This window comes from Octopus bimaculoides, chromosome 2, assembly GCF_046866305.1.
Source record: "Octopus bimaculoides isolate indiv1 chromosome 2, ASM4686630v1, whole genome shotgun sequence".
Lineage (NCBI taxonomy): Eukaryota > Metazoa > Mollusca > Cephalopoda > Octopoda > Octopodidae > Octopus > Octopus bimaculoides.
In genome coordinates this window covers 144,657-158,832 of record NC_142929.1, presented here as the reverse complement: position 1 = coordinate 158,832, position 14,176 = coordinate 144,657, and the positions used below count along the sequence as shown (strand labels likewise).

Here is a 14,176-nt window from a genome sequence, read left to right as displayed (position 1 = left end):
CAAAATCTCAAAGCTGCAAGATTATGTATAATTAATTCAAAACAATGAGAATAAATAAACATTACATTTGACATAGAATAGACAAAGGAGAAATGATTAACTCATTAGCATTCCAAATCACTCTCTCCCTCTCCAGAATTTCCACTTTGCTAATGTTTTCCTTTTAACAACTAATGTTCAAGGTTGAGTGTTTTCTTAGTCTCAGCGTTAACAGTTCAACTCTTACAGAGGAACACACAATCGTTCCAGCACAAATCAAAGAAACAATCTTGTACTTCAGCCTCTCTTGTCTTGGACAGGACATAATTAGGACCCTCAAAGACTATATACAATGAAAATGCTTCAAGTTGGTTCATGTGCTAGGTCTCTCAGATCCAACACTTGGTAACATAGCACAAACTGCATTGTAAAGAATTCATCTCTTCAAGACTAGAAAACACTCCAACTGATCAGTTACTTATTTCTACAAAGACCCACAAAGGAACACCACTCTCGCAATTGAGATGGTGTCACTTCCATGCAGACACCCAAGACAACATTATCCAAGAGCCTGGAAAACACTCACTCCTCCAAAATATCCTCTCTTTGTCTTCAACTATTATCAACTATAATGTCTCTACTTCCACCACTGTCCACTGACACACATCTCCAAAGAATTCCTTCCGACACCTTTCCTACATATCGAGTAGAACCATTTACTTGAAGGAAGAGTCCTGTTTGCTTTCCTAGAACTTTGGTCTTTGCGAAGTTAACTTTAAAACATTTTGATTCCACTCTTGGAGTTCCTTTTCTAATTCTGTTTCACATTCTGCTCTGAGAACGAGGTCATCAACCTATAGTAGTTCCTGAGGGCAGCTGGTCTGAGATTACAACGTTATGGTCTGGAGGACAATGATGAATAGGAGACGTCTGAGAACTGAGCCTTGGTGCATGTCTACCTGTACTCCAAATTCATTGCTAAACTCATGGCTAACTCTTACTTTACTCATTGTGAAATCTCTAATTATGCTTGCAAAAAAGGCCATCAAGATAAAAAGGATTGAATCAAGTTCTAATAGATGTCAGGGATTTAGTTTGTCAACTCTGGGTTGATATAAGGGTAAAAATGACCACAGTAGAGTTTTAACTCAAAATATAAAGGGATGAAACTAAATACTGTTGAATTATCACTGTGACACCATGGCACATATTATCAGTTCAGCAGTTTTATCTCTGTAGGATTCCTTCTGCACTTCTTTTGCTAGTTTCATTTACTGTGATGGTGTTGTCACACTCTTCGTCCTCATTCTGGCTCAATGACATGACCCATGAGGACAGCCAGTCAACAGCAAAAATTAACAAGAATATGACCAGAGTTTGGGAGGACACAGGCAGCTGATAATGCCATTCATTTAAGTATATATATATACATATATATATATGCATTTCTATACATGAACACACAACACTGTTTCTGTATGTATAACTGGGTGTTAAAGACATCAAAGTGTAGTAAGGATGGGTACAGGAGTCTTCCTAGGCATCGATTATATATACATCAGTTGATGTGTACAGCTGCTCTGGTACAGACATGCAAGCGTAGAAAAACAAATTGGCAGTGGAGGGTACAGTACAAGAGCAACATAAAACAGAAGAGACAGTACAGAGAGGTACCGTATTGCAGAGCCATCAAAACATTTGCCAGTGTCAAAATAGTATTAATGATGTTTGAGACTTACTTTAAGAAATCTAATGAATTCTTTCATCAGATTATTGTCCTGCTTAAGTGCATACACAGAATGGAAGATGACTGTCCCTTCTATATTGCGTAAGGTGCTCTTGTTGATCAGCTCCTCGCTCAGATTCAAGCTGTCTCTTGTAAAAAGATAAAACAAAACAACCATTACAACTGATAGAAGAACATTGAACAGGTTGTAAATGTAACATGAAAGATCTCCATACAAGAAGCAGAAAGTATATTGGTTTCAAATTCTGGCACAAGGCCAGCAGTTTCAGGGAAGGAGCTAAGTTGATTACATTGATCCCAGTATTCAGTTAGTACTTATTTTATCAACCCCATAAAAACAAATGGAATAAAGCACTAGAATTTTCTACAGAAACATGACCTTGAACTGGAAACATTGTTCAAAGGATATTGGTGTGACATGTGTGAGGATGTTGACATTTGGGAGACAACTATCAATATTTAGAACCGCAGGACAACACTGACAAACGATCATCTAACAAGGGAACCTCAATGTAGTTACTTGACTTGCTTAAAACAGCAGTCAAATCTCCTTCAAATCACACTACTGTTTGAAGGAAAAATGACATAGGATAATGTAGTTCTATGTATCCTTAAGACGGGATGGTGATAAGCTCTGCTTACAGGTGTGCTTGATTAGTGTTGACCTGAATCTGGATAAACAATAACAAACTGCAAGAGAAAAATAACTCACATGTTTTTGTCCTGTTCTCGAAGCACATTATCTCTTTCAATAAAGAAATCCATAATACCTTCCAGAACTTTCCGCTGGTGGCCCTAAAAAAGGAAAAAAAAAACAGTTTAGTTCTTGAAATGATGCCAAAATTCTAATGTTTAAACTATCGTTATTGTTGATGTCACTGATATTAACTTCTGCAGTTTTCAACCCTTTTTATTTTGTCATGAAAGCAAAGGCTGTTGGAGCCCTAAAAACTAGATTCCTCCATTTGTCTCAATTCAGTGAGAATAAACCTTTGAAAGTTTGCACTATCACTTGAGAGATAACTGCAGCAACGAGGGACATATCTACTTCCCATATTTTCTTCGAATCTATTTATACTGCAAAATAAACAGTTGAGAGGGAGGGAGAGAAAGAGAGACTAAAAAAACTCATAGCATACATCCAGTCATCATTTCTTCTTATACCAGTACACCACTGAGTTTCTATCCTTGGTTCCAGAGCTTTGGCAGATTAACTATTCTGCCAAACCATTCATGGTCAAGGAATAATTCATCAGTACACCTGTAACCAGATAATTATACACCTGCCATACATTGAAACCATTCCATCATCGCTTGACCAGGATCAGTACTCTCACCATCTTTCACAAGTTTTCTAATGACCTTTCTTCAAATCAGTGTTTGCATAAAGCTTCAATATCTTTATGTCTTTGATTCTCCATACCATAAACAGAAAATGAACCAATGCTATAGATATCACATACCAATGCACTGAAACATGTGGGTCCATTTTTCTCAACAGATTTTCTTTATTTTAGATCAACATAGATGCCCTCAGTTCTTTCACCTGTAGTAGCCATTGCTAAGGGTAACTTGAAGCCAAAGAAGCAGAGAATCTCTCAAAATTTTGGTATCACCATTAACAAATGTGATGCAAATAAAACATGTAACGCATGGCACATACAACACCACCTGTGGACATGCAGTGAACTACAAGTGGAGATATAAGCAATACACATCAGGTATTTATTAGTAAACCAAAATCAAATGAAAATTTTAATTGTGGCCGATGCCAGTGCTGCATGATTGGCTCCTATTCTGGTGGCATGCAATAAGTACCGTTCATGCGTAGGTCATTGCCAAAGCCGCCTGACTGACTCCCCGTGCCGGTGGCACATAAAAGGCACTCACTACACTCTTGGAGTGGTTCGCATTAGGAAGGGCAACCAGCTGTAGAAACATTGCCAGATCAGAGTGGAGCCTGGTGTGGCCGCCAGGCTTGCCAGTCCCCAGTCAAACCATCCAACCCATGCCAGCATGGAAAACGGACGTTAAACGATGATGATGATGATGAATGCGGAAATTTTGTTCATCAAAGTAAGTACCATTACAATCAATGAGTTAGAAGTTTATTCTGGTAACATAAAAATCTGGAGTTCTGGATCTGATGAACTCTTTGAATGCACTTTCAGCATTGGTTTGATTTTTGAACCTCTTCTCTCGCAGGAAACCATCAAAGTGCTTGAAAAAGTGGTAGTCGGTAGTCTGGGAGAATAAGCTGGGTGGGGAAGAACTTTGTAGCCAAGTTCCCTCAACTTCTGGAGCGTCATTAGTGAAACGTGTGGTCGAGCATTGTTATGAAAAATGATTGGCCCTCTTCTGTTGACCAGTCTGGGATGGAGGAGTAGCAGTTTTCCGTTCATTTTGGCAATTTCATGGCAATATGTTTCTGCAGTAATGGTTTTTCCGAGTTTTAAGAAGTTATAATGGATGATTCCAACAGTACACCACCAAACAGTCACCATAACCTCCTTTTTGAAAGTTTAGAGTGAAATGGAACTGTCAAAGTGTGATATTCGAGCAATTTTGCTATTCGGTAGTCTGGGGGTAAGACATGACATGGACAGCTGAAATGCAGACTACAAAACAGTGACTAGCGGGAAGGGACATAGCAGGCATTCTGATAGTTCCTACCCTGGAATTCATCCAACAACTGCAGGACAAGGTGATGGATGATCCGACCAAGAGAATCTGGGCTTTGATGAGAGAGATGAGTGTTGGAGTTGCCACCATGAAGCTAGCCTTGAATGAAAACCTTTGCTAACACTCATATAAAACGTGTAAAAGATAAATTCTGATAGCCAAGGCAAAGAAGCTCCTGAACAAACTGAGGCATCTTGTTGAACCAGGGACGATCTGGTTCTTTTCCAAGGAAAAAACACTTCTGCTAGGATGGGTTGCACAACATCCAGAGTAACAGGTGGTTTACCTACAATCTATTTGAAGTCCCATGTATCATGAAAACCAAGTTCTCCCAAACTGTGATGGTCTTTGGATGTGTGTCTAGTGAAGGTGATGCCATGCTGCACCACATCTTTGAACAGGGTCTCAGGCTCAATTCAGCTGCTGAGGACTGGTCAAACTCTGGCTGGAGCACGTTGCTGCTGGAAGACCATATGTATGGCAGCAGGATATGTCTTCTTGCCATACCTCCAGAAAGAGTCAGGAGTAGTTGTTGGAAAATTTCTATAACTTCACCAGCCCCAGCTCCCTAATTCCCTCAGCTGTAATCCCATGGTGCATTTGACACCAAGCACTCTGCCTGCAACATCAAGGCCAAACTGGTGGCCAAGATCAAAGTGTTCAAAGACCTTCCCATGGATAACAGTGAGAAATGCATGTGCTAGGTTCTAGAGCCATCCTGAGGCTGAGGTGGGAACTGAAGATGGCTGCTTTGAGCAAACTGTTATGGCCCAACCATAAAATTTTGTTGATAATTTTTGATTTTTTTTAACAATACTTCATTCAGTCCAGGTCCTCAGCTGGATAATGTCCTCTATTCCTGTCAGCAATCTTAAGAAGCCCTGAATGAAAATGGTGATGGGCACTGTTGGTTCCTCCTCAAAGAAATTGAAAAGCAGAAACACACAAAATCATTTTAAAAGTTAAAATATAACGAAAGTAAGCTAATAGAAAAAAGAATACACACTTTTATTGATAAAAGTAGCAAATTCAAGACCAGTGCTGGTAGATCATAGAGATCTAACTCTGGAAAGATGCGAAGTGTCTTGTCAATGACAAATTCTAACTCATCACTGGACATCTGAACATCTTTGAGCATGTCAACAAGTTGAATCACAAATTTGGTATTCCATCTTGAAAAGTAAATTATGAGAAGAAAAAAAAGGAATAACATTAAAAATATCTTGGTAAAAAAAAAAAGGTCTTCTACATGTTTAGGGATCTAGTTTGGACTTAGTTTCATTGAAGTGAATAGTGTGTAAAGAGTCTTTGATTCTAGAAAAGAAACTTCTCAATAACTGGCCACACAAAACAATTGGTCTATTTTAGTTCACTGCTGTAACAATGAGAATATCCAATCAATTTTGCTTCCCACAAAAACAGTTAAATATAATAGAAGACATTTTGGAGTGAGCGGGCTAAATAAAGATTTTGATGCTTTTTTTAAAAGACTTTTCCCCTGTAAAATATCTTTGAAATAAAAAATGAGTCCCCATAACTTATTGAACGGGAGAGTTTTTGTCTTCAAGTTCTTTATTAGAAGAGAGTCAACCTCGTGGAATCCACCCTATTCCACACAACACTCAGAGAAGAATTTAAAATACAAGTAAAACAGACTATGCAAGCCACCCCTCTAAGAACCTAGCAACTGTTTATAAGAAACATGGTAGAAAGGACTCTTCACTCCATGGAACAACCCTTCTAGTGTTTGTGGTATATAAAATGAAGCCAGTCAAGTTTCACCAGTGGTTGGTGAGAAAGCATCCAGCTATAGAAGCAATGCGAATGTACAAGTGAGACATAGATTCAGCCAAGTCACATCACAGTCTACTTGTCTAGGAGGGTAGCAACACCAAATAAGAAGTGGGAACTGTTTCACCTTCATCTTTTAGACAACATCACCAATGCCACTGAATATTAAAATGCATCCAATTTACATCACACAGATGGTTGGTGTTCTCCGTTGCTGTGCATATCAGATGGCACAGACTATGACAAGTGTTGAGGCCTATCCATCCAGGAACCATGGAAAAATAGGGATAAAACGATGATGATGGCAACTGAAAGCTAATGATACACTTGTTATCCATACAATGTTTTGATTATCCCAAAGTAAAATACATTTATTGTTAGGTAAAGTGAGGTTATTTGATAATTAAGATGTTGGCCATTTACAAAGCTCAACTGCAATGACTGGATACAAAGGTGTAGTAGCATAGCAAACTTACATCCCTTTGCTGGTAAACGCCACCAAGTAGCAAGGATAGCAGAATTACGTCCCTTCGCTGGTAAATGCCACCAGGTGGCATCACAGCTGACACACATATATTGGTGGTGGAGAGTTGTCTTTCTCTCTCGCCATTTGGACACCAAGGAGCACTGATCTCTCTTTTGACTCAGGCCACAGACCACATGCAGTTACCATCGTCATAATGACCTTTGCCTAGCAGTCTTCTTATTACTGTCGTTCTTATGACGCTTGCCTAATAGATTTCAGACCACCATCATTTCCCTGCACTATCATGGTGATTTGTTCAGCAACTAACTCTACCGCCACATCTTACGAATCAATTGACTGTAGTGTGACCAACATCATTGACACCTGCTATGAATTTGTAGCCGTAAGTCCAAGCTATGAACTGAATATGTTTTCTGATGAAGCCTCACACACGACACCACACATGCGTTTCTGATATCTTTACAGATCTATTTCACAACTAGTTAGTGTTTTCTTGTTGTCCAAAGGGTCCACAACATGTTAATATTTGATTTCTTAAATTGTGTAAAAAACTGTGTTTCTATCTTCTATCCCAAATAAATTCTGTTTATCATTCTATGGAGTCTCATTTTCCTTTTATGACAGAACATTGTTATATAATCTAAATTTAGTGGAATACTACATGGATACCTCTACATCACTGAGTTTGGTGTAATGTTGTACCAGTATACCGCTAAAAAGGAAAATCAAGGACACTTCATATATAAAAGGCACCCAAGCTGGCCCCATGTAAAAAGCACTGGTGCTGGGGTCACATAAAAAGTACCTAGTACACTCTGAAGTTGTTGGTGTTAGGAAGGGCATCCAGCCTCAGAGATTATGCTAAAACAGACAAATGGATCCTGGTTGGCCAGCTCATTAAACTGTCCAATCCATGCCAGTATGGAAAACAGACATTAAAGGAAGATATGACAACAACAGGAGTATATATTTATAACATATATCAACAACAGTATGAAGCATATACTAACCTGTTGGAACAAATTTTGTTGAGGATTTGACTTTTGAAATCTGAACCTTTCAACCAGTTGATGTCATCAATAGGAACCTTTTCTCTTGTTGCAATGACTGACAGCAGTTTTGGGAATAATTCAAGAATCCTGCATCATTCGGAAAAAGGAACCCAACATGGTATAATTAATAAAGCTCTCTCAATACTTATAAAGTGTTTACTGTATGTGTGTATGTATGTATGTATGTAGTGCTCAGGTGCACAACTCAGCAGAGGAGACTAAACAATAGTAAGAACAGGTAACAACATCCAAAGATACCAGAGCATGAAGATAGGTGTGGAGTAAAGTTGATGGATTGTGACAAGTCTGGAATGAAAAAAAGTGTTCTCACAGTTAACAACTGACATAATGCTAAGGCACCTTCAGCTTTTTTTGGTCAATTTTGAAAATGTTGTCAATCCGGTACAGATTGTTGATGACAATGCCCCAGTTGCATTTGCTGAGAGACTTTTAAGGAAATCAGTTTTGTTTTCCAGATAAAGTGAGCAGTTTGGTAATGGCAGCAATTCTTCTGTCTCCCCTTAAAAGATAGATTGGCAATGGATACAGATTATCAGAACTACCTAAAGATTCCTCAGCAGTGGGAAGATAGATTGAAGAATAGTGGAATTATTGTAGGCAACATTCTACATGGATGGCCAGAATATAAATACCATAATCCTTTGCAGTACAGAAGTAATGTGTTCCTGAAAATCTTGCTGTAAGATGAAATATATTTTCCCATTGATATTTATATTCCATGCACAAAACCTGTTAGGCTTGATTGGTGTTAGGAAGGGCATCCAGCTGTAGAAACTTTGCCAGATCAGATTGGAGCTTGGTGCAGCCCTCAGTCAAACCATGCCAGCATGAAAACAGATGATTACATACAGATGATACATACATATATATATGAGTGTGTGTGTGTGTGTGTGTGTGTATAAAATGATATAAATAATCTATATATATAAAAATGAGAATGTGTGTCTGTCTGTCTGTCTGTGTGAATCCCTAAAACTCGAGAACTACGCAACCAATTTCATTCAAATTTTACACATGCCTTACTTAGGGTTCCAGTTGTGTTTTAGTCAAAAAAAATTATTAACTTCTTGCAGAGTTCGAGCACACGGCAACATAATATCTCCTCCATTATTTAAGTATTACGTGTCAAAAGTGAAACAAAAACACTCATGTCAAATACTTTCACTTTAAAAATGAAACTATTCCACTAACTGAAACAATCACATTTCGATACTGTAGTGACAGATACTTTCACACAGCGAGAAAGAGAGAGACAGAAAGAGAGAGGCAGAAAGAGAGAGAGAGAGAGAGATGTATATGTATACATATACATGTATATGTACACCATTTCGATACTGTAATGACAGATACTTTCAGAGAGAAAGAGAGAAAGAGAGAAAGAGAGAGAGAGAGAGAGATGTATATGTTTACATATAGATGTACACGTATATGTATGTATAGATATATATATATATATATATATAGATCTATACATACATGTATATGTATACATATGTGTAGACGTATATATATATATATATATATATAGATGTACATGTAATATGTACACATATATACATATATACATGCATACAGATATCTATACATATATACACCCATCACACACACATACACATGCACACAAACACACACATTAGTCATTTGTTTTCTTATCCAAAACTACGTCAAAAGTACTGAATGGATCTTTATGAAATTTGGAAATTATATTCTTTGCATAACGGCCATAACTTCCATGAAAATTCATATATTTTTGATGTTGATGAAATTTTAACCCGAACATAACAGATGAGCATTATTTAGAAAATGATGTCACACGTTATCGAGGCTACCATTCTTTCTGGATGTGCAAAAGGGGATGACGTCTTTATTCCAAGAATTCCTCTTACTCCATCAGGAGCAGACATTCCTTTTACATTCAGAAGACTACAATTCCCCGTTCGTGTGACTTTTGCCATGTCCATAAACAAATCTCAGGGTCAAACACTGTCTGTAGCTGGTCTTCTATTGGAAGAGCCCTGCTTCTCACATGGACAACTGTATGTTGGCTGCTCAAGAGTGGGCAGCAAAAAAAAAAAACCTATTTGTATATGCCCCACAAGGGAAAACAAGGAACATAGTTTACAACGAGGTGTTATAATCACAACAGCAAGAAAGTATGTACATGATCACCTTCTTTTACGAAACTTCATTGACTTTCATATATTTATATTGATATACATATATATACGTGTGTTTGGGTGTGTGTGTGTATATACATCTCTATATATAAAGATGATGCATAGTCTAGACGGCGTTTTTAGATATCATTATTCTCTTTAACCCGGGCAACGCCGGGTATTTCTGCTAGTATATATATATATATATATATATATATATATATATATATATGAAGACCGGGAGATAAAGCAATTAAGAGTATTAAGAGTATGAAGACCGGGAAAGCCCCCGGCCCATCAGGAATCACTGCAGAGATGCTCAAAATATCTGGCAGTGTTGGCTATAGCCTAGTCACCCTTATTACGAACCAGGTGATACACGAAGGAGTCATACCCAATGACTGGTGTAGCAGCATCATAGTCAACTGCTACAAAGGTAAAGGTGACGCTTTAGATACAAATAATTACAGAGGCATCAAGCTGTTAGATCAGGTTATGAAAGTTACAGAGAGGGTCATAGCCCAACTAATTAGGGAGCGAATCAATTTAGATGAGATGCAGTTTGGGTTCGTGCCAGGTAAAAGCACTACTGATGCCTTATTTCTAGTGAGACAGTTGCAGGAGAAATACCTAGCTAAGGATAAACCTCTGTACCTGGCTTTCGTTGACATGGAGAAAGCCTTTGACAGGGTCCCCCGATCCCTTATCTGGTGGTCAATGAGGAAACTTGGGATAGAAGAATGGTTAGTGAGAGCTGTGCGAGCCATGTACAGAGATGCTGCCAGTAAGGTGAGGGTTGGAAATGAGTACAGCAATGAATTCCGGGTAGAGGTAGGGGTCCACCAAGGTTCCGTCCTCAGCCCCCTCTTATTTATCATAGTCCTCCAGGCAATCACAGAGGAGTTCAAGACAGGTTGCCCCTGGGAGCTCCTCTATGCTGATGACCTTGCCCTAATTGCGGAGTCACTATCAGAACTAGAGGAGAAGTTTCAGGTGTGGAAGCAAGGTCTAGAATTGAAGGGCCTTAGAGTCAACCTAGCTAAAACCAAAATCCTAATAAGTAGGAAGGTAGATAAAACACAAACCCCTTCAGGTAGATGGCCCTGCTCAGTATGTAGAAAAGGAGTAGGTAGTAACTCTATAAGATGTACCCGGTGCAAGCTATGGACACATAAGAGGTGCAGCAACATCAAAGGCAGGTTAACTAGCAAGTTAGTTTTTGTTTGTGGCAGATGTTCAGGTGCAATAAAGACTGTAAACAAACAGGAAACAGCTTCTATCTCATTCCAGGGTGAAAAACTAGAGGTAGTCGATAGCTTCCGCTATCTGGGCGACCAAGTTAGTAGTGGGGGTGGGTGCGCTGAAAGTGTAGCTGCTAGAATAAGAATAGCCTGGGCAAAGTTTAGAGAGCTCTTACCCCTGCTGGCGACAAAGGGACTCTCACTCAGAGTAAAAGGCAGACTGTATGACGCATGCGTACAAACAGCCATGCTACATGGCAGTGAAACATGGGCTGTAACTGCTGAGGACATACGTAAGCTCGCAAGGAATGAAGCCAGTATGCTCCGTTGGATGTGTAATGTCAATGTGAATACCCGTCAGAGTGTAAGTATCTTGAGAGAAAAGCTGAACATTAGAAGCATCAGTTGTGGTGTGCAAGAGAGACGATTGCGCTGGTATGGACATGTGGTGAGAATGGATGAGGATAGCTGCGTGAAAAAGTGCCACACCCTAACAGTTGAGGGAACCCGTGGAAGAGGTGGGCTGAGGTGGTGAGGCAAGACCTTCGTACATTGGGCCTCACCGAGGCGATGACTACTGACCGAGACCTTTGGAAATGTGCTGTGCGTGAGAAGACCCGGCAAGCCAAGTAAGATTGTTGCCAGTGCCCCTGGACTGGTTCTTGTGCGGGTGGCACATGAGATGCACCATTTTGAGCGTGGCCGTTGCCAGTACCGCCTGACTGGCTCCCTTAGAATTTTCGAGTGAGATTGTTGCCAGTGCCCCTGGACTGGCTTGTGCGGGTGGCACATAAAAGACACTATTTCGAGCGTGGCCGTTTTCGTGCGGGTGACACGTAAAAGCACCCACTACACTCTCTGAGTGGTTGGCGATAGGAAGGGCATCCAGCTGTAGAAACTCTGCCAAATTAGATTGGAGCCTGGTGTTGCCATCCGGTTTCACCAGTCCTCAGTCAAATCATCCAACCCATGCTAGCATGGAAAGCGGACGTTAAACGATGATGATGATGATGATGATGATGATGATGATGATATATATATGTGGGCACAGGACGTCACAAAATGTAAACAACAAAAAATACGAAGTACGAGGACATGGAACATGAACTTTGCGAACAACGAAAGAAACAAATGAAAAACAACACAAACAACACAATTTCGAGCAATTCACGACAAGATACACCTTCAATAAAACAGTTGCTCCTGCAAAGCAAATTAAATAAAATTTGGGATTTTGCAGAGGGTCAAAATTAGTGACAAAAACAGGACAGTGAAAAGAAGCAGGAAGGGTTGCTAAGCCTAAACAAGGTTGTGGTGGCGAATGTGAAAAAACAAGCTTGAACAAGAGACAGAGAAGACTATGTCTTTCTTTTCGAGCTGCAACAAGAAGAAAGAATGAAACACAAGTTAGGAGAAGAAAGAAAAATGGCTGATGGTCACATGGGAGCCACATGAGCAAAGGAGGAAGAGTGAGGGAGAGAGAGTGACAGACAGAGAACTGTGAAGGGGAGAGGAAAAGATTTGGAGATAGGATGAGAGAAAAAAAGAGAGGGAGAAGGGGAGGTAAAAGAATAAGAGAAAGGAAGAGAGGAAAGAAAGAGTATACACACACACACACATATATAGTGCCACAGACCAAATCTGTGACAGGTGCAAAGTCCCATCCAGACCTAGGGTAATGTGATGGTGGGACAATACTGTAGACAGGGCCATTAGAGCAAAGAAACAGGCCTAGAAGAGTGGGAGGGGTGGGAGGTGCAGGGGACTGTACCAGATAGCCAGAAGGGAAGCTAAGGGACAAGTATATCTAGCCAAGGAAGAAGCAGAAAAGAAGTTTGCCTGTGTTTAACATCATGAAGACTAAAGAACTGAAGTATTTCGGATTGCAAGAGAGAGTGTGTGAGAGAAAATTGCGATGTCATAGGAGAGAAATGGATGATGGTGCACTTGCTTTTAATGATTCTGCAAAGAAAAAGGCTTGGAGATGCTATTATGAAAGATTGCTAAACATGGAGAATGAATGGGAGGAGGAGAGTCTGCTAAATGTTGACCCAATTGAGAGACCAGCAACCAGAATTAACAGTATCTTGGTAGATAAGGCAATGAACCCTTTCGTTACTATATTTCTGACCAAAATACACCCCTCATGAGTTTCAATTAAATTCTGAAATAATCATGAATTTAGACTAGTCTCATTAAACACCTCTAACTTTTTTATTTATCAACATATTAATGTGATATTTGGAACATAATTAAAGAAAGGGTTCTTAATCAATTCTATTGCATAAGTTTTGTCTCAAAGTTCTCCACGTACTGGGGTACTACTAGTGTCTCTCACATGTAAATATTGGTTCAGCTTCACGAATCGTACTCGCGTCATAATACTGGAAATATATTCATTGCCAAAAGGTTCCTGATCGCTCCAGTAATTTGTTATTCTGGGTAACTGTCTAATACCCATAATAATATTTATGGCAAAAAATGCCCCTATTTCATCTACAGTTGCAGGAAACCGCAAGCTATCTTTTTCTCCGGTTTGTTTACATTTTGCGTAACGGTTTGTTTCCGCAGTAATCATTTCAAACAAGCATGAAAAAGAAGTCTAAAAGTTTCGCTTCCTGAGAAAGACTAGGGCTAGACCCTGTTTCCTCACAAAAATTGTTAATAAAAACGTTTGTTTTAATTTTTACTCCATTCTGGTGTAAAATCATCCTCACTGTCACCGTCGCCGCTTTCAGAATCGCTGATTTCGGTTTCGGAGACAGAAATATCCGATTCATTATCGTTCACCACGTGCTTTTGTAGCTCATTCATTCTTTTCTTCGATATCTCCATATCTTCTGCTGAAAAACCTTCAAATTCGGAATCACTGCTTGATAGCATGAAACTCCTCTCTATCGTCAAAGTTGAAAAAAATTAACGCCGCAAAAAATGTGGAAAAAAATCTTCCAAAATTCACTGAGTTCAAATATCACGCCAAACAATGTCAGAGACAATAACTCAACTGTTTGCAAAGTGAA

General features: G+C 39.4%; 1 protein-coding gene across 2 annotated transcripts in view; it reads right to left on the bottom strand.

Annotated features, from left to right (window-relative positions):
* LOC106870749 (Fanconi anemia group I protein) overlaps positions 1-14,176 on the bottom strand; it is a 103,596-nt gene that overhangs the window by 64,144 nt on the left and 25,276 nt on the right. The window contains exons 6-9 of one of the 2 annotated variants that reach the window (XM_014916943.3): positions 7,697-7,825; positions 5,415-5,580; positions 2,439-2,521; positions 1,719-1,854 (exon numbers count right to left, since the gene is read on the bottom strand). In XM_014916943.3, coding sequence (XP_014772429.1) covers positions 1,719-1,854; positions 2,439-2,521; positions 5,415-5,580; positions 7,697-7,825 — 514 coding nt within the window. The remainder of the gene's footprint in view (positions 1-1,718; positions 1,855-2,438; positions 2,522-5,414; positions 5,581-7,696; positions 7,826-14,176) is intronic. The other variant, XM_014916944.3, reaches the window with a different exon arrangement.